Source organism: Diadema antillarum, unplaced genomic scaffold (genome assembly GCF_040938485.1).
Source record: "Diadema antillarum isolate AM-2024a unplaced genomic scaffold, OU_Dant_1.0 seq00000585_RagTag, whole genome shotgun sequence".
Lineage (NCBI taxonomy): Eukaryota > Metazoa > Echinodermata > Echinoidea > Diadematoida > Diadematidae > Diadema > Diadema antillarum.
In genome coordinates, this window is record NW_027271519.1 from 790,308 (window position 1) to 816,742 (window position 26,435).

Here is a 26,435-nt window from a genome sequence, read left to right on the forward strand (position 1 = left end):
GAGAATACAGATTGATGTAATCCAATATGAGTGGCAGACTTCATGTTGTTGCCTCTTCTTGGCAATAAGCATATGAATTAGGCAAGGAGAGAGAACAAAGGGACAATCGTCCACTAGGATCCATCGTTCGTTTGTGTTCTAGAAATACAACTGGAACCGATGTGATTAGGCACGTATCTGCTTCCTAAAAACGAATTTAAAAAGCCGAAGGTCGTTTTATCTCGTTTATACGTTACATTGTCTTGTCTCTATGGCTATTATTTCACGATTGTGACCAAGAGGCATAGCTATCATTGAAGGTGAAGTTTGACATTCAGATGAATTTCGTATCCGGGACAATTAAGAAGAACGAGACCAAATGCCCTCAACAATTTTATAGTCAGAATAGAGAGGCTATTATTTTAATGAGCACTTTCTCAAGCACACAAACAGTGTACAGGCTACTTGCACTATGGTACTGTATGCCCCCCCCCCCCCCCCCCCAAAAAAAAAAATACAATCAAATTTTTGCATTGATTACACCCAATATGATTAAACTGTATAAATGCTGCTTCAGGGTCTTAAAATATAACATCTTAGATCTATCTTGCAGAAAACCCCATTCAATTTGGTGAAGCGGTCACAGAGAAATGTGGAATGTTGGAAAGCATGTCATGAGTCTGATTCTTCCAAGTTTAGCACTTCGATGCTTTTGTGTGTGAATACAATAGACAGAACTTGGAGGGAAGATATTCTTGACATCCTCTACAAAATTCCTCATTTCTCTTTGACCACTGCAGCAAATGGAATGGGGTTTTCTGTAAGATGTAGGCAATGATTTATAGTTTCATACCCTGAATTTGTATTTGGATTGATTCACTAATTCTAAAGATATCATTGCGAAGGGTCCCGTTGTAATTTTTTTTTTTTTTTGGGGGGGGGGGGGAATACGGTATAAGTGTTGCTGGGTCAATTTGCATAACATTAACAGAAACAAAGGACGTTTGTGAAAGACTTAAAATCATTCGGTGGTTTTGTCTGAAAGAGTGTCAATTATCAAAGAAATCAAACCCTTCCGATTTCAGTGAGATCAGATCCAATATGAAAGGTGACACAATATTTTAATTAGTTGGGTATGTTTCGTCTGAACTCACTTGGTTTTGTCAAGATTTTGTGTATGAGTATGATAGTAATGGAACGTATTTCTATTTTTTAATTCATGATGATACCCTACTTTCTTTGTGAATATTGCCCCTGTGATGTAAGAATATAAAAGTATCCATTTCTGATATAAAGAGTGACGCATTATGTCATGGTTTAAGTCATGAGCTCTTTCATTATGGTAGAAAATAAAAGTTTGTGGAATTCTCTTTAAACATATTTTTTATACCACCCCACCCTCCCCCCCCCCCCCGCTTTGATAATATCACATGCCCGTATCACATGTTTGTATCGTATAGCCTTCTTATCGATGACAAAATATAGTTTTAACCAGCATTCAAAAATCCATAACTTTTGAACGGGCCCTCCGATTTTGCGCAAACTTCACTGATGTGTTCTTCAAATATTTCTGAATTCACTAAACCCACATAATACATTTATAGGGTGAATCTATACTGCCCCTACTTACTTTCTCTCTCCCCATCTCTCTCCCCCCCTCTCTCTCCCTCCCTCTCTCTCTCTCTCTCTCACTTTCTCTCTCTAACTATCTCTCCCCCTCTCTCTGAAAATATATTGCTTTACCATGATGACAGTTTTTGTTTATCTGTTTATGAACATGCGAGAATTCGTGCATTTGATCAATGAAAAACATCAATTCCATCTCATCCGAATGCGTTCAGAATTCGGACAACAACTAAAAACAATGCAGGAAAAGCCAAATACTATGAACTGACGCAGTGTGGCAAGGCTATGAACAGTATAGTTATACATTGAAAATAAATCTACAGAATGAATCGACACACGCAAAACAAACAATCGAAAACATCAATACAGGAGAAAGAAAACGTGGCCATGGAAGAATTTGTATGGCTTTCTATAGTAATAGCTCAGTCGGTAGAGCACCGGACGATATCATTCCGGAGGTCTCGTGTTCGAATCCCGATGGAATCCTAATTTCTTTGCTCATTTTTTCACTAATAAAATAATCTAAATTGACATTGATCGTATTTTCGCGTGTCACAATATTTTGTAGTGACATTTTGCCGCGTTCTCAATGATTCGTATCGGGCCATGAATAAGTAATCACTCATTACCCGGAACGGGTTTCAGATGCATCTTTGTTTCCATATTTTATATAATTGGGGGTGATTGATTATGATAATAATCACTATTCACAAATTGCAGTATAGTTTCAACAGACATTTAGGCTTTTCTTAATCTGTTAATTTGTGGTTAGGACCTGTTATTCGTCTTGTTTGTGCATTCAAATTTTGTTTGTTCTGACACGTTTTTAGGCCTTATTGCAGTATATATACAAAGATTTTTTTTTTTTGAGGACGGAGGACCGAAGACGTGAATCATAATGACAGTATTTTTTATTTATGTCTTTATTGATTTCTATAACAGTTACAAAACTAGAATAAATACGATCAGAAATCACATTATGATAATGAAACTGTATAAAAGGGGAAGCGAAAAAAAAACGAAAACAAGGGATGCAATATTAAAAAAAGGGGGGGTCGGCACAAGTTACATTATGGTCCTTTAGGACAATATCATAAGTAATATAACCAACAAAGTCGTGACTAAAAAAAAAAAACAGTTTTGAGATGACAATGTTTTTACAACATTCAAAACAGCCTACATAATTATATAGAGAATAATGTGCTGTAATAGCTGAGGTAATACAGGGTAGATAGTATTGATGGCCATAATCAAATGTTCTGGGCATTCCTATATAATATAAGAAATTATATTATATCATAATTCTAACTTCATGTTATAGATTATTATTCGTTTCTCCTGGTATCATCCATTGCAAAGTAGGCCGGTCACTTAGAAGTTTTTTGTGAGCAAATAAAACTATAAGAGTTATTTTATAGAGCGAAACCAAGCTAACTAAATAAGTGTATAGGTAACTATAATAGCAAAACAAAACGACGCAACTTAATCAGTCATAACAACCGCTATACAGGATACAGGAGCACCATTAAAAAAGAAAGAAGTATTATATTAAGGGGGGGGGGGGTCAGTCGTTCCTGTGGCCAAGTTATTCCATATAAAGCAATGTAAACTCACCAAAAACAAAATAAACAAGATGGACATTTACTCGATAAAGTTGTCCTCTTATTTTGGACGGCCAAGCTCATGCAAACGATAACGAACAATCATGCGCCACCCAATAGAAATTACCCACATTATTGTGATACCACAGACTTTGTGTCTCTCCTAGTTTTGAGCAATATACATATAAATCTTGTTATATATTACAACCTCTCCTTCTGCAATATAGATTATGCTATACCTTTGATTCTTAACTTTTGAAAAACTTCGAGATTTGATACAGCTTGACATCAGTCGGTTATTATTTCATGTGGCCTTCGAGTTTTTAATCCTAATGTTGGGAACATAATAGGCTTATAAAGGCTGACCTATAATCTCGGACGGTATAGAATTGCTATCCTAAATCGAGTATGTCGACGGGCAAACCCATTCAGTTAAGCTCTTTTATTTTTAAATCTCATTTCTTTTTGCCAGTGAATCACTCGAGCACAGCAGTGTGTACTCCTGTCATCCAGGGCAGTTTCTGATTCGCCGTTACATTTGGGACCTTCCCGCTTTAATTCGCAATTTCCCATGATTAGATATACCAACAAAAGTGAAAACGAGGAAAGTTTACTTAGCGAGAGACTAAATTCGGCTATAAGAAATGCATGCATGCAATGGATGTCATCTTCTCTGGTGCCGATTTAACAGGTGTAGACACTCGATCGCTGGACAACTGGATGACTCTTACTTTCAAATATCGCAGGACAAATTGAGAAATCTCTGTTTGTCCTTGTGTATGTCTGCATGTCTCCCCCCTCTCTGTCATGTCTGTATCAGTATCTTTCCTAATTGTTGATGTAGAAGTTTCTGATATCTGAATACTTGTTGTCGATAAGGATCAAATGATGACACAGTTTGTCCAATTTGCGAAGAAAAAGCGTATAAAAGGTGTATATATCTCTAATTTGACACTATGTAGATCGTGTATGATTGCTTTGCTATTACTAGAATAAGTATATCGTTGAACAGAAAAAGAATTTCGTTATCATAATAGGTCGTGTTCACAGTTCTCTTCCTACTATAACTTCAATGTTATTTTTGATTGTTAATTTAAACACACACACACACACACAACACACACACACACACACACACACACACACACACACACACACACACACACAAAGAAAATACAGAACGATCGTCTGGGTGAATTGACGTGACTATGAATCAGTTGTATCTATCTTCTCCACGAAGCTTGTTTTTATATTCCTGCAAGCATCATTTCGTGAAACTTTGATATTCCATAATTCTCACCATTTTTGTGTGATGTTGCTTGGACTTTTGCTGTTCGGTATGTCTTGTTTACTATATTGATTAGAATCCATTTGAATATGGCTCGTAAATCGAAAAAAAAATGTGAGCTACATAATAAATGTAACATGAAATGAAAAAAAAAAACCTAAGATTGTTCAGTCTGAGAGCTATGATATCAATTTTTGTTTTCCATAGAACACTACCCTGCACTTATGCAAATGAAACTGTAAACATGGCTACAATTCTCATTTCAAAAAATATTTGTGCATAATTTATATGTACGGGTATGATATAATTTCTATATTTCTTTCGCTTGCGTAGCAACTATTTGAAAAATCAAATTATTGGATATCAACATGCCATTCATTTGATCATGGGTAATACCATCAAAATGAAAATATGCAACAGGCTGCTTGGGAAACAATCAAAATGATTAGATACAGGTACATACACGATCGTGGTGAATACAGGAATGACGCCACCACCCAATCGTGATGACATCGCCATACCCGTACGTACGGCCGCCGTGCTTTGAAATGGGCTAAAAACCAATCGGCTCGACCCACCGAAGATGAGATGACAGGTGTACCACATATTCTTCTCTCAAGGCAAATCATTTGGGATACCACTCTGGTATCTCACATAAGATTACTTTAGCAAATTATCTGAGCAAGATAACTCATTAAAGTGTTGAAAACGATCACTTGTTTGAAAAATGATGATACTGGACCAAATATAACATCAAATATGAGGTGCATTAACAACGAATGCCAACTCCTGTTACACAACTGATTCCGATCAAGACTAATTTATCGGTATGGTATCGAATGGCGGCGACGGATGATCACTCCTCTCACTGAACGTGGCGTCGTACATCCGTCAATCTTAGCTTCTTTCCCTTTCACATCTTCGACAACACCTTTAATCATCGAGGAATACACAGTGGTCACACATTCTCTTGGATGTTACTGGGGACAATCATGGAATCGTAATCTTTAACTGGATAATAGTTTACTGCGAAACGTTCTGAGGATGACTACGAAGGAACTGTACTGCAAGGTAGGTACGCCCCCTGCCAACACGGCTAGTGGGGTAATAGAAGTATCGTCGAGCGAGTAGTGCAGTGGGGAGTGCTAGCGATGGACAGTAAGAATGATGACTGAGCTGCGGTATGACACCGGGAACGGGTCATTCATTGATTGGTATAGATCTGCACTACTGTTGTGTGATAGAGACCGTGTTATGACTCTGGCTGTGCCTGCAATATTGTTGTGAATGTGTGTCATAATTGCTGGATTCATTATTTGCGTGGACATTACAAATGACATACTAGTAATCCCAGATAATAAAAGGTCCTGGCTTTAGCAGCTAAACTTTAAAGTTAAAGATTTTCTGAAAACTAATTGTCTAATGTATGAACATTTGTTATAAAACCCTGTCTGTCTCACATCAAGTAGTCTAGAGTTTTAATATAACTAGAATGCAAATGTATAGCATTAACAATGTTATTTCATGACCAATGAGGTAAATTTACTCATATTATGCATGGCTTAAAGGGACTGTACAGTACTGGTTGAGGTAGGGATTCATGTTTTGAACATTCCTAAGTGAGATAATAAAAAGCCTCTTATGAAATATGAAAGAGCATGTAATTTTAAGAAGGATTCAACGTTTATTTGATGAAAATTGGTTTTCAAATGGCTGAGATATCCAAAAAAGTGATAATAATAAAAGGCGCCATGCCCCAACTTTATTAGTATCTCTTTGTTTCACTTTGTTTTTGGATATCACAGCCATTTCAAAACCGATTTTCATCGAATAAAATTTTGATACCCCTTAGAACTGCATGCTCTTTGACATCTCATAGAGTGGTTTTTTAACATCTCACAAAACGTTAAAAGCTAAATCTTCACCTCGACCAGAACTGTACACACCCTTTAAAACTTTCCAAATTTCTGTAATATTTTGCTCAGATATCAGGTGCATTTACATAAAATGAATTATGGTTTCCAACTTTCTTTGTGTATGTATTTGTGAGATAATGAGAAACCTCACGCGAAATATGAAAGAACAATTCTTAGGGGAATTCACTGTTTATTTGATTAAGATTGTTCTTGAAATGACCGAGATATCCAAAGAAGCGATCCTTAAATAAAATGCGGCTGGCCACAGTAACTTTTGCTACATGCATGTATGTAGATACACAGTGCATAAATTTCCAGCTCTAAGTGTGTTTATAAAAGATGGTATCTGACAAATTGCCAACTGTTGCACTGTAGATTTCACATGAGAAAATATTGAGAATTAAGTAACAAAACTATATAATAACCAGTGTTGCACATTTTATCGTGATCACATTGAATTTATGAAAACTGGTGCTGGTATGTGTACAGTGTAGTTGTAGATCTTGCGTCTCTACCAGGTGAAAGCTGTTACAATGTATTTCTTCCAGGTCAATCTGATGTCTTGTGTGTGTGTGTGTGTGGTTTTTTTTTTTTTTAGGTCAACATCTAAAACAAATGTAATGTTATGCTGATTACAAAATATTGATTCGATATCCACACAGATATTACAGTAAATATCTCATTTCATTTTGTTTGTACTCGATATCAGAAAGCTTTTTCAAATGAGATTTTTATATTCTCAATTTTGTTTTGAGCACCTTAATGATCCTTTCTGTATGTCTACTTTAATATTGATGCCTCATTTGGCAGTAATATCCAAATCAGCATGACATATTAATAGACCTTTGTTGATTTGTTCCAAATTACAAATGCAGGATGTGTGAATTGACTGTAAATAATAGCTGGGATAGTGATTGTCATCTTCCTTGTCATTCTTAATTAAGGACACGAGAGAGGGAAAGAAAAAGAGATGGGGGGGGGGTAATTGAGAGGGTGGGAACTGTGAGAGTGTGCCGTCACAATATTCTCGGGGAGCGGACTGACGTAACTCCAAGGGCGGTTTTGGCCTGAGCCGGGGTTACAGCGCTATTTTCGTCCCACTTGGGTAAATACGACGGAAACAATTGCCTGTCAAGTGTCTAGTGGGGACTTCTTGTCGTGGGACACTACTGGCACCATGTGATTTTTTGTTGTTAACTCTCACAGAACCGGCATATCTCAAAGCGTCATTGCTATAATGTGCAACAGGTTTACCAGTAGTATTGACAGGGTTAGGTTAATAGGAGGATACCAAAGTATTACTCAGTTTGCCATTCCAACTGAATTTGTTGTATCCTACACAACAAGTTGATGAAAATCTATAATTGTTTGCCTGTAAAATTAGTCATTGATGAGCTGTTATGAATAAGGAGAAGTGGATTTGTAGAGTGCTATGCCTGTACTTGTAGGTTTTCCCAGATTTTAATATTACTTCTATTGTTGTTACCATACTACTGAAACAAATTATAGCATGATACCCTAAATCTCATTATGGTGATTCACAAAATTGAAATGTTTTGTTATGTTTTGAAGTGATTAGTCAGCTGGGCATGGTGGAGCAGGGAGAGAATGTTTTCAAGCCAAAGGTCATGACCCTAGGATTGACCATGAGTCATACCAGCAGGTATACTGAGCTATGCAGGCAAGCATTCCTTGGCATGCGAGTATTCTATGGCATTCCTTCCTTATTTGCTTGATGATAACATTAAGAATGTAGATGTCAAATTGAGGAAATTGTTGGGTGTTATGGGCTGTAGGGCATTAATGGGCTTTAGGGAGTTAATAGGGCAATCCTGATAGAGTGGTAATATTGTTGTTATTTTTACATCTTGCGGAGGTGCATGTATACGGAGCATCAATGAATAGCCAAAGTAATTTGTGAAACATGTCAATGTTGAGAATGTGATTCTCATGTTGTATGTCATACATTGATTTTATGGCTATGTTGCATATTATTTCATGGAAATTTGTAAACAGGAACAAAAATAAACACAGTCCTTGGGATTGAAACACAGATTTGGCTACCGAGTACCAGGTATTCACTGTACCTGACTACTGCATCACATATTGTTGTATGACTGCCCAGCTCAAAACCCACAAAAAGTAGGCTGGAATGAATATATTTCACTTTCTCTTTATAGCATTTGAAAACAGTAAACTCAAAGATTTAAATGTGTTCACAAAGCAAACCTTGTTCAAATTGCACCGTTTTAATTTATTTAAAAAAAAAGAAAGTGATTGAAATATGTAAGAGAGAGTATGGATGTGCAGTTTCTTAGAAAAGGGAGAAAATACAATTCAAAATTTGGGTCACTTAGACATGCTGTGCAGAAGTATCGATAAAAACATGTTCTATTTCACAGTGAAAGATGCGCCTGTCTGAAAAAAAGATATGGTCCAGAAAAACTGCTATTAAATATTTTGATATCAGTTTTGTTTGAAAAGCCATCAAATTTTGACAGCAGGTAGAGAAAAGACTACTATGCCAGGTAAGACAAACTTGAAAATTTGAGTTGTAGAACTGTAATCTAATGGCATATTTTGATACCTGACAGAGAATCCTAGTCTTCGACATTTTATGGGTTTTTAGCTGGGCAGTCTCATATAACTTCTGTGACTGGTAACACAGCCAACTAATGTGTTAATATTCACAAGCATGATCATTAAAATAGAATATCATTTTCTCCTCAAATATTTGTTGCATACCAGTAGAGTCTGTCTAGATGACATTAGAACTACAGTGACTGTAAATAGTGTGTAAAACCATCTTGTTTACTTCTGTAATAAGCAATTGGACGTGCTAATTCAAGCTCGTCATGGCTCACTTTGACTGCATGGATCATATCACTGTCATGGATTGTTGATTGCCTGTTTTTGAAGGTCCGATATACGAATCGTCACACTCGAGGTATGCATGCTTGAAACACACAGTGATGATCTCTTTTATTTCTGGGGGGGGGGGGGGGGGGGGGGGTCAAATGTTGGAAGAGGAAGGATAAGAGAGGTACATTGTGTGTAGATATATAGAGAGGGAGGGACGAGGATTCCCTTAGTATGGAAAATCTAATTCACATCTGCAGTTGGCTCAGCGAATCTGCTACATGGTAGAAGTTTTAGGGAGACCCTTGTGGCCTTCGTCAATCTGTTGTAAATGGAAATGAAAGGGTCAGATTCTGGTTCACAAATTTCCAGATAGTTATCTCCTTTGTCATTTATTTCTTGATTGGATATAGATTTTGCAGATCTGAAAAAGTTCTGAACCCATGATACACTAAATGCGATAGCCATTCTAGGGTACCCATAGCTTTTGCATTGAAAGTAAGGTATTGGCATAAAAGCCATGCTAACATATGTGATAAAATGAATTTAATGCCATGATGAAAAGCACTCTGTAGTATTTGTAGACATGAGGCTTTGAAATTTGTAGACATGAAGCTTTGAAAATATTGCCATACAGTTGCGGTGTTTACAATTAGTGTTTGATAAATTTTTGTGTTAGGAGCCCAGGTATTATTTTGTTTTATCAAAGGACACCATAATCACAAAGAAAACAAGAGATATGATTCATACAGAAAACCATGATTGAAATGTAGTCAAACTGTAAATAGTTCATGATGATATTTTCTCTTACGTACAACATATTAAGTATGAGTTCTTCAGCTCTTTGTGCTCGGAGATTTAACAAAATACCCACATAGCATACCTGTGCGCTTGAGTTCAGGGAAGTGATTGAATGTTATACCTGAGCAGGTGAGGCTACATGTAGTACAATGTGGTGTGCATGGCATGTCTCAGGGCTCCTGTATAGATTCTAATCCCCCCTCCCATGATATGGGGGATGTTTTCAATTTGGCCCAGTATCCTTCTCAGCTGATGACAGATTGGCCAATGTCCCCAAGTTGCACCCTGTACCTTCAAGTTATTAGTTTGCCAGTCATTTTATTTTTGTCTTCATGGTACTACCTCAAGGAATTATAACATGTAGCCCTGCCTACAGCTGTATGTTGTAGGCATGAGTTGCTATACTTGGCCTGGTATAGATGACTTGATAGCCGTCATTGATCTCCATGTAGATGGCAATAAATAACAGACAGATTCATGCCAGAAAGGACTGAATTGTAATAGCTCGGTCACAAATACCACAAAGAACTGCTACGAATGCCATATGAACAATTTTTAGACAATTTCGTAAGATCTTCTTAAGAAGGCCATACAAAACCAGCGTTCGTAGACCGTTGGTAAGTTCATAGCTTGGTCGATGGTCTTGTCCAAGATTTTTTTTTAACCTAGTAAGAAACCCTTTTTTCGTAAGGTTGCCGTACGAACTCTAGAATTCGTACGAGAGCATCGTTCGTATGAACCTTTGTGACCGTAGCTTTAGATACCTCAAACTTGATGCTATGTCCATTTTATTGATACCAGTCGGCACATGCAGGACTTTGCATCATACATCAAGGTAAAGCTCAAGAATGGATAGGGCCTACCCCTACTGTGTACACTGTATGAATTTCCAGTGGATAATTTCAAGCTTAACCTGCTTGTTACAGTGAGTTAGTGGAATCCCCTCATGCATTGAGCAAGGAAATGTAATAGTCCAAATTGAGTCTCTTAGGACCATCCTCAAAAGATTCCATCGATATCACATGCAGAACAGCTGCTGAGGGTAATGGAAAGACTTAGCATCTCTCTCTGTCCCTGCGAAGCTGAAAGTTCAACGGTATGTTGAAACTACATGTACCCCCTGGTACTTATTACTCTCACTCATCAGTGGACTTTTCTTATCCTCCCTCCAAGTGGTTAAGATGTAGATTGGGATTCTCCAGTAATGCGGGCAGGAAGCTCCCAGAATGAGGTTGACGTTATTGATTAAAGTAACGCTTCCCCTCCGAATCATGCGTGTGGTCGGTCTGGGAGTTGAGGACAAGGGGATGGTGATGGGGGGGAGGGAAAGATGATGGAATTGGTTAGGAGAGTATGGTGCAGAAATAAAATGTGTGTACGATTATTTGTGCTTGCGTAATTTACCAAAAATGGCAGATCTGTGGATCGTGTGAATTGTGGAGCATTCTGCCATGTGTCCTGCTGAATGTTTCACTGTTTCAGAAATTTGCAAGACTGGCCCTCACATAAATTTCCACATTTTATTAACCATTACATATATACAATGTAGTGGCTTCAGGTTAGTGAAAAACACTAGTATGTCATTATCTGCAATGACTGTAGGCCTATTTATATTACTTCCCAGTTGCTGATACCTTTTTGATTGTCAAAACAAAGAGAAGAACAATCAGTACTAAAGTAAGTGGAAAAGAGAATGCCACTGTTGAAGCAAACTTTCATAATTTATTATGAATCAGCAGAAAGGAGTCTTTTTCATAATTATTGTCATGTTGATCATATTTTTGTTGCGTAATATGAGTCAATACCTATACATGTTTTCCTTCCTCATAAAAAGAATGAAATCAATGCATGTGGTAATTTGGTAGTACGTTGCCATGCCTGCGTGGTTGCATCTCTTTTTCAAGAGCCACTGACAGAACTTTGGAACTAGAATTCAAAGTAATCGAGGATAAATCCTCTGACCACTTCTGTACAAAAGAAAAAGCAGACATTTCCCAATTTTGCATGCATGACCTTTGGTCTATAACTAGAAATTATCCTGCCATTAGTACACACATGGAGTAAACACCCAGTGACATTTATTGCGTGTGGATGAAATATTGATTTATCCTCCAAAACACCTGTCAGTGTTGAGCCCTATGTTGTAGTTAAGTACAAGTTTATTTTCTCACATATCCAGATTTATGAAAAAAAGTTAATAACTGAAAAACTGTTGTATTTGGAGAGACCAAGGAGGTACTGTATCACAGATACAGGTACCTCCTTAGAGAGACACAAGGCATTTCATGTATGACTTGTAAAATTATTCTATCACTTCAGTCTGGTGTGAATATAATTTATGGTACATGTGTATCCTACAGAATGATGATTCTGTCTTTACACTGTCTACATATGATATGTAGCTACAGGCAAAATTGAGATGAAACTTCCTGTTTCAAAATACTTGTAAACTGCTTTTATGATATAAAAGAGAATGTGTGTGGCCTTTGTATATTGAAATATAATTGAAATGGAAATGTTATGCTGTTCAATATAAGCAAGAAATATAGCATAACTGATGTGAAAATAACAGATTGCCTTGAGTAATCTCATACAATGTAGTCTATTGACAGTACTCTGTAAACACTACTATTGTGAGAATCTTTATGTTGGACACAAGAAGGTAGAAATATATGGTAACTTTTCCTGAATTTCTACAGAAATACATTTGTGTACCCAATGTCCAATATCTTGGAGGTTTATTTTGTTTAAAGGGTGTGTACAGTTCTGGTTGAGGTGAGGATATAGCTTTTAGTGTTTTGCGAGATATACAGGAACCACTCTGTGAGATGTCAAAGAGCATGCAATTCTAAGGGATATCAAAAGTTTATATGATGAAAATCGGTTTTGAAATGGCTGAGATATCCAAAAACAAGGTGAAACAAAGAGATCCTAATAAAAATCGTGGCCTGTCACCTTCTATTATTATCACTTTTTTTAATATCTCAGCCATTTGACAACCAATTTGCATCAAATAAACGTCGAATCCTTCTTAAAATTACATGCTCTTTCATATTTCATAGGAGGTTTCTTATTATCTCACTTAGGAATGTTATAAACCTGAATCCCCACCTCAACTAGTACTGTACAGTCCCTTTAAGTGCTCTCCTTTGGATAGTTTTATGTTCACTGTTTTATGTTCACGATGACAATAGTCCTGTTAGAGAAAATTGATATTTCATTTTACCCCTTTATACTGCGCAGGACTTGAGCTCGCTTCTGAAGCGAGCTTACTTTAGCTTGGGCTAAAATCATACTTATATTTTTTCTGTCTTATACTTTGAAAGTATACATTTATAATAAAGAGTACATAGAAGAGTAGATTAAAGATGTGTGATAATTATGCATTGCAAATACATGAATATACTGTCCCAGCATAGCTATTGACCAAGAAAGAATTGCTGTCAAGAATATTTTCATCTTGATGTGCTATTGATAAGGGATCAAAGTTACTGCACACACACACACACAAAATGAGCATGAATTGTATAGTATGAACAGGTGTGTCATTTGACTTCTGATTTACTGTATTACAAACTCTGGAGCTGGTTTTGTCCACTGCTCACTCTGTATGACTCTAGTTTCACTTCCTCATGGTATTACTACATGTATGTAGTATCTGGACTTGGGGCTACGTGAGGGATCATCTACACTTAATAATTTATTACAAGTGGATGTTGACTTTTGGATTATAGAATACATTAGGAGTGGTTCTTCTTGTGTCAAGTACAAAATGTAGCCATGTATGCAAAGAAAGTGTGTCAACTCTGTTGAAAAAGAAACGTTGCAGAGAAACAATGCATACAAACAAGTGCTATGTGTATAGGATATGACATATGTAGGCCTAGTGCATTTTATGCACATACAGTCTGATGTTTGCAGCAGTGCAGCCTGTGTTGTGTTCAGCACTTTTGTGAGATGTGCGTGGAATTGCAGATCACATGTTTACCTGCTGTTTGTGTTTGTCACCATAGAGTGAACATCCATTGTAAAATGCATGCTATTTGATGCACTTTACTCCTTGACGATTCAAAACAACAAAGAAAAGTCTTCAAGGGTAAAGGTGTGGAAAGAGCTTAAAAACCCTACAGTTATGAATCACATGCATTGTGTGAATGTTATTGAGTGTGGGAAGTGGTACAGAGAGAAGCCAAAATCAGTTATGCAGAATGAAACCAGAATGTTGATTTATAGTAGACTTTTTCAAAGGAAGTGGTACAAATCATGCAAATCCTTGTGCAGATGAGTTCTAAAAGATCGTCAAAAGTTGTAAATGATGCAATAGTCTGCAAAGTATTTCTTGTACCGGTACTTTATTGTTATTTTAGCTTATGATATTGTAAAGATCACAAGATATTGATTACAGTATGGCCTACATGTAACATCACTGTATCTGTGATAACTGTACTACGGTGTATGATTTCTTGCTTACATGCTTGACTGGGCTTACCAGACCCACAGCAATGGTCAAAAAAAAAAAAATAAAAAAAAAAAATGGCCTGTCCTGACAGAGCTACAAATGCATGTGTAGGAGATGCCATCTTTTGGCATATAATGCTCATGACATGTTTCCAGCAACACTCATTGTGCAGTTGTATTATATGATTCATACTCATTAAATAAATACAGCATTAGCAAGATGAAGATTTTTATGCGAAGAGGTCTTTGCTGAAGATGTATTTGCTGGAGATGTATTTGATGTGAAGAGGTCCTTTCCCTGGCTATAATACAGTCCACCATCTGCCTTGATTCATGAGATGGATAGATGTCTGTGTTCTCAACATCCTGCTATTAAGCCCTCTTGACTCTGCCATGGATAGAGCGTGCTTTAAGTGATATAGTATATGGCCCTGGTTGTGTCTGGCTCAAGTGACAGAAGATGAGTCAACACTGGAGCTGTCTTTTTCTGAACCAACTTCACCTGAAAAAAAGAAAAAAAAAGAAAAGAAGAAAAGGATTCCTGAATATGTGCAATGAGAATGCTTCATTCCCGTGAGAATTCCAGCAAAGCCATGAAGGTGTAAAGTCTTGCTTGGGCAGATGACTATTCTACTTCAAGCAGACTTTGTAATGATTTCAAGTGTGAACAGGGTCAGATAGTATTTCTCTTTTCTGTAGTAATTATAATACATTTTATGTATCCCAGTCAATCAAGGGCTCATAGTTCTTAATAGTAATTGTCGATGGCATATATGCATATTATATTGGTATCTCCTATTTGCTGACTGTTTGTGGGAAAATTTCTTTCTTTCTATAATCTGTTTCACCAGTGTTAGGTAGTTACATGTTAATATAGGGTAGGTATTCTCATATAGTGAAAAAGATGCTTGTTTTACAAGGTGGACACCATGAGAGGTTCTAATGCAAGAGAAGTTGTAACATGGCGATGCTCTCCCTTCCTCTTCTCTCATCAATGAGCGTGTTTCTACTGAGCGACGAAAATTCGAGGTGATGCCAGCCGATGTGTGGTGATACCGGCCGATGCCGGCCGATACCGGCCGATGCGTGGTGACACCTCGAATTTTTCCTCAGTAGAAACAGATCTGGTAGTGGCCGATGCCGGCTGATGCGAGGTGCTCCGTCGTCCATCTATTGAGGTGGTCGATGCGTGGTGACGCGAAGGACGATTCTCAGTAGAAACACACCGGGTAGCGAAATTCGTGGTGTATCGGACGTCTAGAATTTCTCCCCGCGCTTTTCAATCGGTTCATCGCACACATGTGTACAAAATACGTGTGTACACACAGCGACCGTGTTCGCATCATGCTTTGTTGGTACCAACTCGCTTGTGTATGTGTTATAGGCCCTATACGTTACGTTACATGTGGCATTCATCGCCTATTGTTCGCGTGATTAACAGCCTAACTTATTGCATTACTAAGCCCTCATCACTTACTTGATTTTACACCGCGTTATTTCATTTTATATTGTCTCGAATCGCGAGAGTACCACATTAGTATGTCGCAGCCTTGAGAAAATCTCAACTGGACTCTCGATCTCCAAAGATTTCTCATCAGTCAGTGGCAGGATACCAGTATGTTAGTTCGGGGTATATTGGATGGGAAGATGAAGAGAAATGGCTAATCAAAAAATAGCCGACGCAGTTGTAGCAAAGCAGGCAGGGTTCAGATCGTATTAACAGGCAGTGCGCGCGTGACCCAAATCTGTGACTTAAAAATACCTGACTTCCGGAATCGCCGCATTTGCACGTCACCTTTGCATCACCTCGTATTTTATCGCTCAGTAGAAACAGCTCGAGTGGTCATAAAATACGAGGTGCTGCGTTGGACAAAATTCGTGGCGATGCCAGGGATGTGAGGTGCTCTCAGTAGAAACACGCTCTCTGACATTGCAAGACAGTCAGTCCAATAACTTTGAATTTGACCAAGGATTTGATAAAGGGAGAAAGATAGTGACTATCAAGTCAGTCCATATCCTGGAGCACCTAAAACACCCCTATTGAGGATTATCAACACTGCCAAACGATATCCTGTAGTGCCTATGGGTATGCTAATCATTTACACTTACACTCAATCAAGGCACCAACCTCCCACACTGATGGATTATGTCTGCTGGTCAATAATTTCTATAAAGAAAGAAAGAAAAAAAAAAGATTTGTCCCTCTAAGGCTTTCAAACAAAATGTGGAAAATGCTATAAATCTCTAGTAGGTTTTTGCAGGGATACTACCATTAAAGTCTTCAGCAGCTTTTATTCAGGGATGGAAAAAGTATGAAGTAGATCAATACTTCAGGCATTTTTTTTCTCCTCATCTTAAATATAAAGTAACAGTATAAATAAATCTGTTTTAAGATATCTTTGCTAGGATTACTTTTGTTTCATGTGATCAACTCTACTCTCTCTCAAGCCTGTTTCCTCCTCCCACACAGAAACGAAGCCACACAGTATAGAAGATACTGTCCTGCGTATAGCCAACCATTTCCGTTGATTTGATCAAGTATTTGGGAACCGGCCCCCCATTTGGGGTAGGACATCATCTGTGGCATTTGCAGAAGCTCCGGCAAACAGGGTCAGCACTTAACAGAGTGTTGAGAATCCTTTTTTGCATTCGGTGAAGCTAGGATAGTCAATAAGCCAGAGAGATTGTGGTGGGTGCCTGTCCAACAATACATGCAATAGGAAGACAGGCTCTGCAGTATTTTCCTGCATAGAGATCTTATCATAGTGTGCTCCATAGCATACTTTTATATGAAACACCCATTTACTGTGTATGTACAGTTTTATGTGATTGTATTTCGTATTGCAAACAGATGTCAGTATGTTTTTCTTGTTTTTTTGAAGTACTGATGTACACAGTGGTCAGCTTTTTAGGGATCTGAGCTAGATGCCTCCCAAAAAAGGGAAAATAGTTCTAAGGCAGATTTGCGTCATGGGCTCAGCAAAGATTTAAATCTTGTTTACCGTGACAGACTTCACAAGCTTCGCACCCAATATGCTGCAATAGTAATAGACTGCAATTCAGTCCCAAACCAGCCAGGCTGGGGATGTCCATTCAGGAAAGATGCATAGTATAGCTGGTGGCTTTTGATACAGTCAGGTGTTCCATGCTAGGGAGATAATTCATCATGAATCATTGATAATCCATAAGGTTTCAATATTTTATCTGAGTAATCCACTTGCCTGCAGTCAGACCAAATAACAAACGATAAATTTCTCTGACAGATTGTATACTGCAATACTGCATATCTAAGGTTCATCTTAAAAACTTGCCTCTCTTCTTATACATGTTAGTCATTTTAATGATGACAGTACTTCCATATTTTTGTCTTATAGTGTTTTATTTGTTAGAGAATTGATGCTAGCTCTAATGAGACATATAAATGTGAAGCAAAATATTCAGTCGAGTAAGCCAGTTGTCTCCATGAAGTTACAATGTACTATATAGTCAATTTTATGGTGCCAAAATTGGTGTTTTCCAGCATTTCCATGGAATGTACATGTAGGTTAAAAAGATCAAAAGTCACCAGTCATATTTTCTGGACAATATTGCTCAAAGGCTTTTATGCAGCTAGGTAAATTTCTCTACAAAGGGATTTCAAGATATCAAAGGATGCATGCAGTGAAGGCAGCTGCAGGGTAGGCCTACATGCTTTGTCTCAACATGCACACTCCTCATCTTTCTTTCTTTTCTTTTTTTTTCTCTGGGCAGCACCGGTACACATAATTACAATTAATTGTTCTACACCGCAGTGGAAGGTGTGTGAGAGATGGGTGTAGTTGATCTTCCCTGACTCAATTTCTCACCAGACAAAAGAGGACACGATTAGCGAACAGGTGCGGGATGAACCCAGGCGAGTGGACCGATTGAACGCCCCCTGCTTTTTTTGTTTTTGTTTTTGTCTTAAAACATTGGCACGTTCGTCAGTTGGGATTGTTTCTGTTCCATATGGCGTGTGGCTCACGTGTGAGAAATGTGGTTGCATTCTAATGGGCACATCGCTCACCGGAGCTCCAGGGGGGGAAGGTAGGATTATGGTTTCAGACGGAATTCATATTCACCCTGATTTATGTTTGCCAATGTTTCCTCGCATAGTATTGAATCCTCTGAAGTGATGATCAGGGATCTCCTTTCTGTAGACTGCTTTCACACCCTTATTCAATCTTTCCATGTCATAGATAGGACAGTATTTAGCCTGATTCTCCTCTTTTGTATGTGTTATTAAATTGGTGATGACCAGTGTGATATTATTTTTGTTCTCTCTCATGAATTCAAGAAATTCAGTTCATTTCATGTTTATTTCATAAGTCAAAGCAAAGTAACAGAACAATAACATAAGAATACATGTGTCACACGTATAGCAAGTTAAAAACCAAATTGCTTGTCTAGCAAGGTGGACCCTTTCTGTACATAATAAAATGGCAGTTGACATTTGACTTACAATGTACATAATAGTATGGAAAAATGTATGATGCGTTGTATAGATAATAGACAGAAAATGTCAGTAAAAAACAAACAATCACATTTGCCTGTATTATATCCACTTTATGTTGAAAACACACAGACAAAAACGAACAACACACAATAATTCACAGCGAGTAAATGAAAAAAAAATTATAACTATTCTACAAAATGCAATATTTGTGTTCAAAGAAATTCTTTGTACCATTTCTTAAATCTATGAAAATTACAGCATCTAGGTTGCCAGTGGCAACTGTGCTATACCAGTAAGAGATATCCTGATACGTTTTCCTTTTTTTTTTCTGGTTTAGAAACTGTCTTAGAGGACGAAGGCAGGTTGTGTATCTTGCCCATCGCATGGTGTGTTAACAATGAACATTGGTTGTAATTTGAGTGATTGTAATTTGGTCAGGCAAAGTGTTGGTTGTAGTGATAACTAATAAATCAAACACAGCCATACATATTTTGCTTCATCTGTTGTATAAGTCACCATCTCCAGTGGCAATGGAAAGCAAGTAAAGTTAGTTTTTTTACTGTTGTGGGGGCTTCTTTTTTTCTTTTTCTTCATTGACCTTCATTGTCCTCAGGGCTGCATGTCAGAAAAAGTAGAATAGATATATTTGAGTATGTTGTAGATCATAGTTCTGTGCAAAGGATAAGTGAGTTTTGATGAGACTTGTTGACTTTTCACAACAAAAGCAAGCACACAAACACACACGGTAAAACCCTGCAAATATAAGTTTTTAATTTGATGGTCTCCTTTAAAATCATTGTTTGACAGACAAAATGAAATGCAGAGATACTAGTACCACAAGGTCTGAAAAGTGAAAGTAACTTGACAGATGTCTGTTTTACAGGAGTGGCAGCATGAGATTCATGGTCTGAAACCGGGGTTTCTATATTTCCTCCACATGAAGTTTGTTACCATGGCAACAGAACTTGTTTGTACAGTGAATCAGAGTGTGGAATGTTGGCATACCAAATAGAGAAAATGATATGAAATTTTAGGCCGAAAAAAAAAGAAGGAAGCAACTCTCACAATGATTTGTTGCTTAAAGTGAGTGGCATGAACACTGCTGTTTACCCCCTCCATTGAGTGGACAAGGTTCAAAGACCAGTTGGTTTAAGCCCAATGGACTGATACCACTGGAGACAAGTATAGATGAGGCCTCCCACACATTTGAATTCCTGTTTTGGCATTAAATAATGAGGTGATGATGAGGCGGAATCTACTGTGGCAAATGATGTGTATTCACTGTGTAAGAAGGGAAGAATTTGGAAGTGTGGTGTCACCCGAAAACTAAACACAACATCTGGCATATATATGGCCCCACCCTCGAAACAAGTTGTCTGCAGATACAGGCCGTTATTTAACATGTGTGCATATAGACCCTCGTGCCTACGTGTGCGTTGTTTTGCAATGTCAGTTTACCTTTTAGCATGACCTTTGGAACTTGAAACGAGGTACGATTGTATGTACAGCTATATACTTCATGCAGTACTACTTCTGGTGATAAGAATTTACAGGGGGTATCCCTATACCCTAATGATACAGAGACTTCAAGCTACATTTGTAAATTTACTCATGCTGGTGATTTTGTCAATTTAAAACCACACACATGAGTGCATTGTCACTTTACTTTTTTTTCTGGGATAGATAGAGGCATGGTTCAGGCCTGTAGCAGTCTGTGGCCATTAGATACAATGAAGTCTGCAACTCACTGGAGCGTGCCACCACTACACTTCTTTGAGACCGGTTACTTATGCAACTCTTTCTCCCTATAATCCATCAAAGTGGTGTGATATTGGAAGGCATTATAAGAGTTTTCTTTCCATGGCTAGCTTTTCAGTGTGACCTGGAGCCGCCATGTCTGTCCTGTAACAAACAAGGCAACATATTATACATCATTTACCTGTAAACTCTGTATTGGTCTCAGTATGTAACTGTCTTGCTTGCTTCTCTTCAATTACTACATACAGAAAGACACAATTGTGGTCTATCCTTGGAAATTTATGATAAATATATGATATGATATATACCACTTAAATTGTGTGTCTGGCAGAATGATACAAGACTTTTCCCCTTCTTTCTTTCTTTTTTTATTTTTATTTATTTATTTATTTATCTTTTTTTTTTTTTTTGGGGGGGGGGGGTGTTCCTTTGTTAAATAGCTGGACATGTAATCCTGAACAAAGGTGCAGTCTTATCAGCTAAAAAACTTGGGAAATCGCACAGATGAGGGCTAATTAGAAAATAAGCTTGATACCCACATTATAGTAACATATAATGCTACCCATTGTGCTAGTCATAAGGGTTTTTGAGATGATGGTCCTGAGTAGATTAACACGCTGCATACCACTTATGAAGTTGTCTATCTATTAGAATTAGGACAAGCAATACCAGGGAGAAATGAAGCACTGAATGCACAATCAGAAACAAAGAAAACGTCTGGTATGTGTGACTGCATGAAGATATCAAATTTACATGCCAGCTTTGTGTCATAAATACATTGTTCCCATTAAAGTGTGTATGGATCGCGAAATAATTGATGGTTTGTTCTGCGATGCTACTCTGTGATGAAGGGAAGGGGGAATTTTCCCAGAGTGCATCAATATGTGGTACATTGAAAGCCATTAGATATCACTGTGCCGTCTTCACTGCTGTGAGGAAATTTTACTTTTATAGGCTCATCAAGCATTATCTTGTCATGAGGGCTGCTTGAAGATGTAAAGCTCAGTGAATGAGTGGGAAATTCCAGCAAAATTTCCATTTCTTGCATCTCAAATTCTTCCAGGGCAGTTTGATGGGAGAAATGATCAGCCCATTTTCTTGTCCCCGAGGCAGCTGTTTGTGATGATGATGATGATGATGATGATGATGATGATGATAATGATGATGATGATAATGATAATATAACATTTTTAAAGTGCTAAATATCATTTCTGAGCACTAGGAAAGTGAAAACAAAGAGAAAGAACAAGGGAAGTGGCCAAGCTTACCCATAATGCAGTATAACTACATTTTGCCAGTGGAATGGAAAAAAAAAAATCCATGGGGATGTATTTGGATTCTTGATGCAATTCTTTTATCCACAATCCAAGAATGGGTTTATACAAACACAGGGGGCAGTCACCGTCTATCGTACATTGGTTGGACAAGTGTCTGATCCTGTCCGCACAATGGAAGGCATGACCAGCAGTGGAAGAGGCCAGATATGGGTGGTGTGTACAAACATAGTTTGCATATAATACAGTGAGAAAAACAGACCTTTCCTAGGGAAATGCAGATGAATCTGGACAAGATTTCTCTCTATATGGGGAAGCTGATGAGTCAGACCAAGGAGGCGAGCTCGCCTAGTACCTCCTTGGTCAGACTAGATTGTAGTGTGAAATATGCAATTTATGTGGTACATGTCAAAACAGAGAACATAAGAATTGGTGCTTACTTATTTTTTTGTATGTTTACATGTGGATGTATTTGTAGCAAACAAATTGATTGCAAACAAACCTTTTCTACCAGAGTGCAGCCCAACTGATATCACACACAGTAGGTTCTACAGAGTTTGGAATATTCTGGATATGACGAGGATTATGATTTCATACCTGTTATAGTATTGTGATGTCCAGATGGTAATGTCGAACATTAATCCACTGGGTGGGGCCTGGGTGATGGTGATACCACCAGTATTGACACACCCTGGATTGTGCTCAATAGACAACGTCATAACAACCCTCGACCCACTTGTTACACAACCCCCTCCATTAGACATGACTCATCATCATGTTATGGCCCACAGGGAAGGTTTACTGTGTGAAACCAAGCTGCATTATCCGTGTAATATTGGCAGATGGGTCTTCAAAAGCAGCGTGTATTGAACTAATGTGTTTATCCTGAAAGATGACATGCTGGGGATACAGATTACACACAGACATCATTAGTAATGGTTGAGTTGGTGAGGCTGATTACAGCAACACTTGTCACAGCGTACCAAGCCAAGCAAATGGCTCCTTTCAAATACAGTTGCTTCTTTAGTACAACATTCGTACTTGCACTCCTTGTATGTAAAGTGTATATATACTCGGGGGGGGGGGGGGGGGGGGGGGGTGGGAATATAAGCGGGTTGACCTGTAAAGTGATTGTATTCACATATGGTGGGAGTGTGTTAAAATATGTGTTTTTTTTTTTTTTTGTTTGTTTTTTTCCTGGCTCACATCATCCGTGTGTTACCCTTTTCTGCTGTTTAATATCCAACATTGGCATGATACAAGTGTAGTTCAGCTTCCTTCATGATCAGTCAGTGGAGGTTGGCATTAATAAGTATACGACACCAATGTGCTGAAGGGTTTAAATTTAAACCCCCCCCCCAAAAAAAAAAAAAAAAAAAAGAAAAGAAAAAAGAATGGGATCACTGCATGATGGTTCACACATAGGTCTACATACCAATGATTCCGGGAATCAAGGATATTGCTTCTTTTGAGAACTCCAAAACCACACATATATTTCCCTATGTAGTGAATTAACATGTGCATGATAAAGCATCTTAGTATGCAGAATGGAAACAACAATAGTGGGTCATGAGAGTGACATAGTACACTGCTATAAACATTGTCGTGCAGATATGTCAAGTATGCAGATAAAGATTAAAGGAAATGATGAAATCTAGGGAAACACACCAACCACAGATGGCCGGCCTCACGTTGCATGTAAACTGAGATACATTATGTTGTTTTATGTAAGCATTACCAATTTATATGACTGTTGAAAAAACAGTATTGATCTTTGAACACATTCATTACCATTTATTATCTTGTTGCCTCACTCCCTTTCTCAAAGTATCTATGCTTGAAGGAAACCCTGGCACTCAAATCCCTTTGTGAAACAGACTAAGGAAGACAAAGTACTAGTATGAGATTGACTGTGCACTCTGTACTATAGTTTTCATGCATGTTGCACTTGTTATTTTGTCTGCTCTTGTCAGTGTTTGTGGCAAGGTGAATTCAATCCCCTGTACACTGTATAACTGACACACACACACACACACACACACACACACACACACACACACACACACACACACACACACACATGCAACACATACACAGCAGAATGTGCTTACATTTTGTATGTCTCTTTTTACTGATTACCCTGAACTTTGTAGAGCTGCACCTCTTTCTTTTTTTTTCTTTTTTTTTTTTTTGGGGGGGGGGGGGGAGAGAAAACAAGAGATCCAATGAACTGTACTTGCTAAATTTTGTAAGTAAAATCCATGTACACGTGGTGCCTGGTCTTTAAAGAGAGGGACATTCAATAGACCTGTAAATAGAGTTTCATTCCGCACTCGGTGAAGCATACTTCCTTTCTCTACACAAGCTTGTACACAGGGCTTGTAGTTCCAATCATGGGTCCAGCAATAGCCTGCATAAATACCATGTGCATTTCATTGACGTCAGTGCACTTAATGAGGTCATGATCTAAATATAGCCATGGATCTGTCATGTCAGGTCACATCAGTATGTATGGATGTGATTTCCGACAGTGATGAAGAGAAGCGCTTCAAATATTAATGCTGACGGATAATGTTCTTGAGATTATAAATGTGAAATAAAGATGGAAATATGCAAAAAAAAAAAAAAAAAGATGGTAGAAAAGTATTCATATGCATTGAGCGAGTGTGTAAAGTTTTTGGAAATCTATATAAGATTGCGACACAGTAGACTCCTATTCTTATTTGCACTAAAGATCTCTGTCCGTTTTGTACAGTATAAAGAGTCATCATAATCATATTTGTAAAGCGTCAGGTACAGTAACTGGTGTAAAGAATGCCAGAACTTATCTCATGTTGGTACGTATGTCCTAACTACTAGTATTATATTAGTAATATATGCGTACAACTTTCCTTACTTCGGTTCTCTGTGATTGGACATGGTGAAAAACTGGATGATGACTTTAACGGATCTGCATTTCAAATATTCCTTTTTATGCTGCTTAATACTTTCAGTACTTAATACTGATGACTGTAATACATTCTTGAAAATATGAATTTGTTTGTGTTTACTGTCACTGGTGTATCTTGCACACCATATGCATACAATACCTTCAGTTCATGGGATGTCAAGCATTGAGAGATGCAGTTTCCATTGACAAGAGACAGTTCATGATGGCTTTACCAGAGTTTGCAGTGTATGGTTTTAACGTGAGCATTTTTGTTCTTATTTTTCACTTTTAATGTGTTACTCTCTGTCTGTTTCTCTCTCTCCCTCTCTATCTCTTTCTCTCTATCTCCGTTCCTCTCTCATGGAGAGATCTTACATTGATCAAGGGTTATCCAGTCACTCTGCTGGTATGTAATGCAATGCTTAGTGGGTAACGCTATCCACTTCTGTAGACATGTGCACAGCTTCATTTTGTGGTGCGCCATTTGGAACAGTCAAGGATGTAGTCTAAATTCCAGACTATTTATTGTGTTTTAATCCCTCCCTCCTGCATTTTACAAAGTGTATGTTCTCAGAAATGCATTGTCATGGGGGAGAAATAATCTCTTCTGATGTGTTCCTACTTCTATATGGAGATCTGTCGAATTTAAAGTCATAGACTGGTGTAGACTTAATTAAAGTCTTTGTGTAAAACAATATCAGGGTAGGTATAAGTGTGAGAAGCAAAGTACATACACGTACAGCCTTGACGTTAGGCAAGTCCTGTATGTAAGGGCCAAGAATTCACCTTTACTCTATCTCCTACGACAATAGTACACACGCAGCCACAGCCGTGAATAGATCTAGCGGGGAGAGTTAGCCGGCATGTAATGCATTTTGAATGGGCTGCTCACATGACTATGAGGCATACAAGTGGAAGAAATTAACATTAACTATTGGCTCCTCTCATCATACACTTAAAAGAAATTATTATGTAATGAATTATTGATATCCAGGGGCTCCTCGAAGGGACCATGAGCAACGAGGTCAAGAGGTAGAATTTACTAAAGGACGTTTGCACAGCTAGCCTTCAAAAACATTTCCTAGTGGCTCAAAGCAGGTGAAATTCTTATACGTACACTGTATTGTATGTACATGAGTTAGCAGAACTTTATGGGTGCTTAACCCGTTGAGGACGAGTCCCGAGTATACTCGGGCAAGTGTCTATGGGAAATGCGTGTTGTAGCAAAATCAAACCGTCCTCAACGGGTTAAAAATGAGCTACAAGTATGATGTCAGGTGATGTTAAGTGGTCAGAATTACACTGGGATCTAGAGGTGGTAACATTAACCTACAATTAAACGTTGAATTCTCTAAGAGGTATATTCTGGGTATTAGATATGAAAGTGTTGAGAATTCAGACTCATATTTACACTCTGTTAAATGATGTCCTGAGGTGTATGCTAAGCAAGTAAATATTCTCTTATGAGTGAG

At 37.9% G+C, this 26,435-nt stretch overlaps 1 protein-coding gene across 1 annotated transcript in view; it reads left to right on the top strand.

The window, feature by feature from the left end:
• Window positions 1-5,336: 5,336 nt before the first annotated feature.
• LOC139735550 (unconventional myosin-Va-like) overlaps window positions 5,337-26,435 on the top strand; it is a gene marked incomplete at its 3' end in the record, with an annotated part of 131,114 nt that continues 110,015 nt past the window's right edge. The window contains exon 1 of the mRNA XM_071646306.1: window positions 5,337-5,565. Within this exon, the coding sequence (XP_071502407.1) occupies window positions 5,539-5,565 (27 nt within the window). The remainder of the gene's footprint in view (window positions 5,566-26,435) is intronic.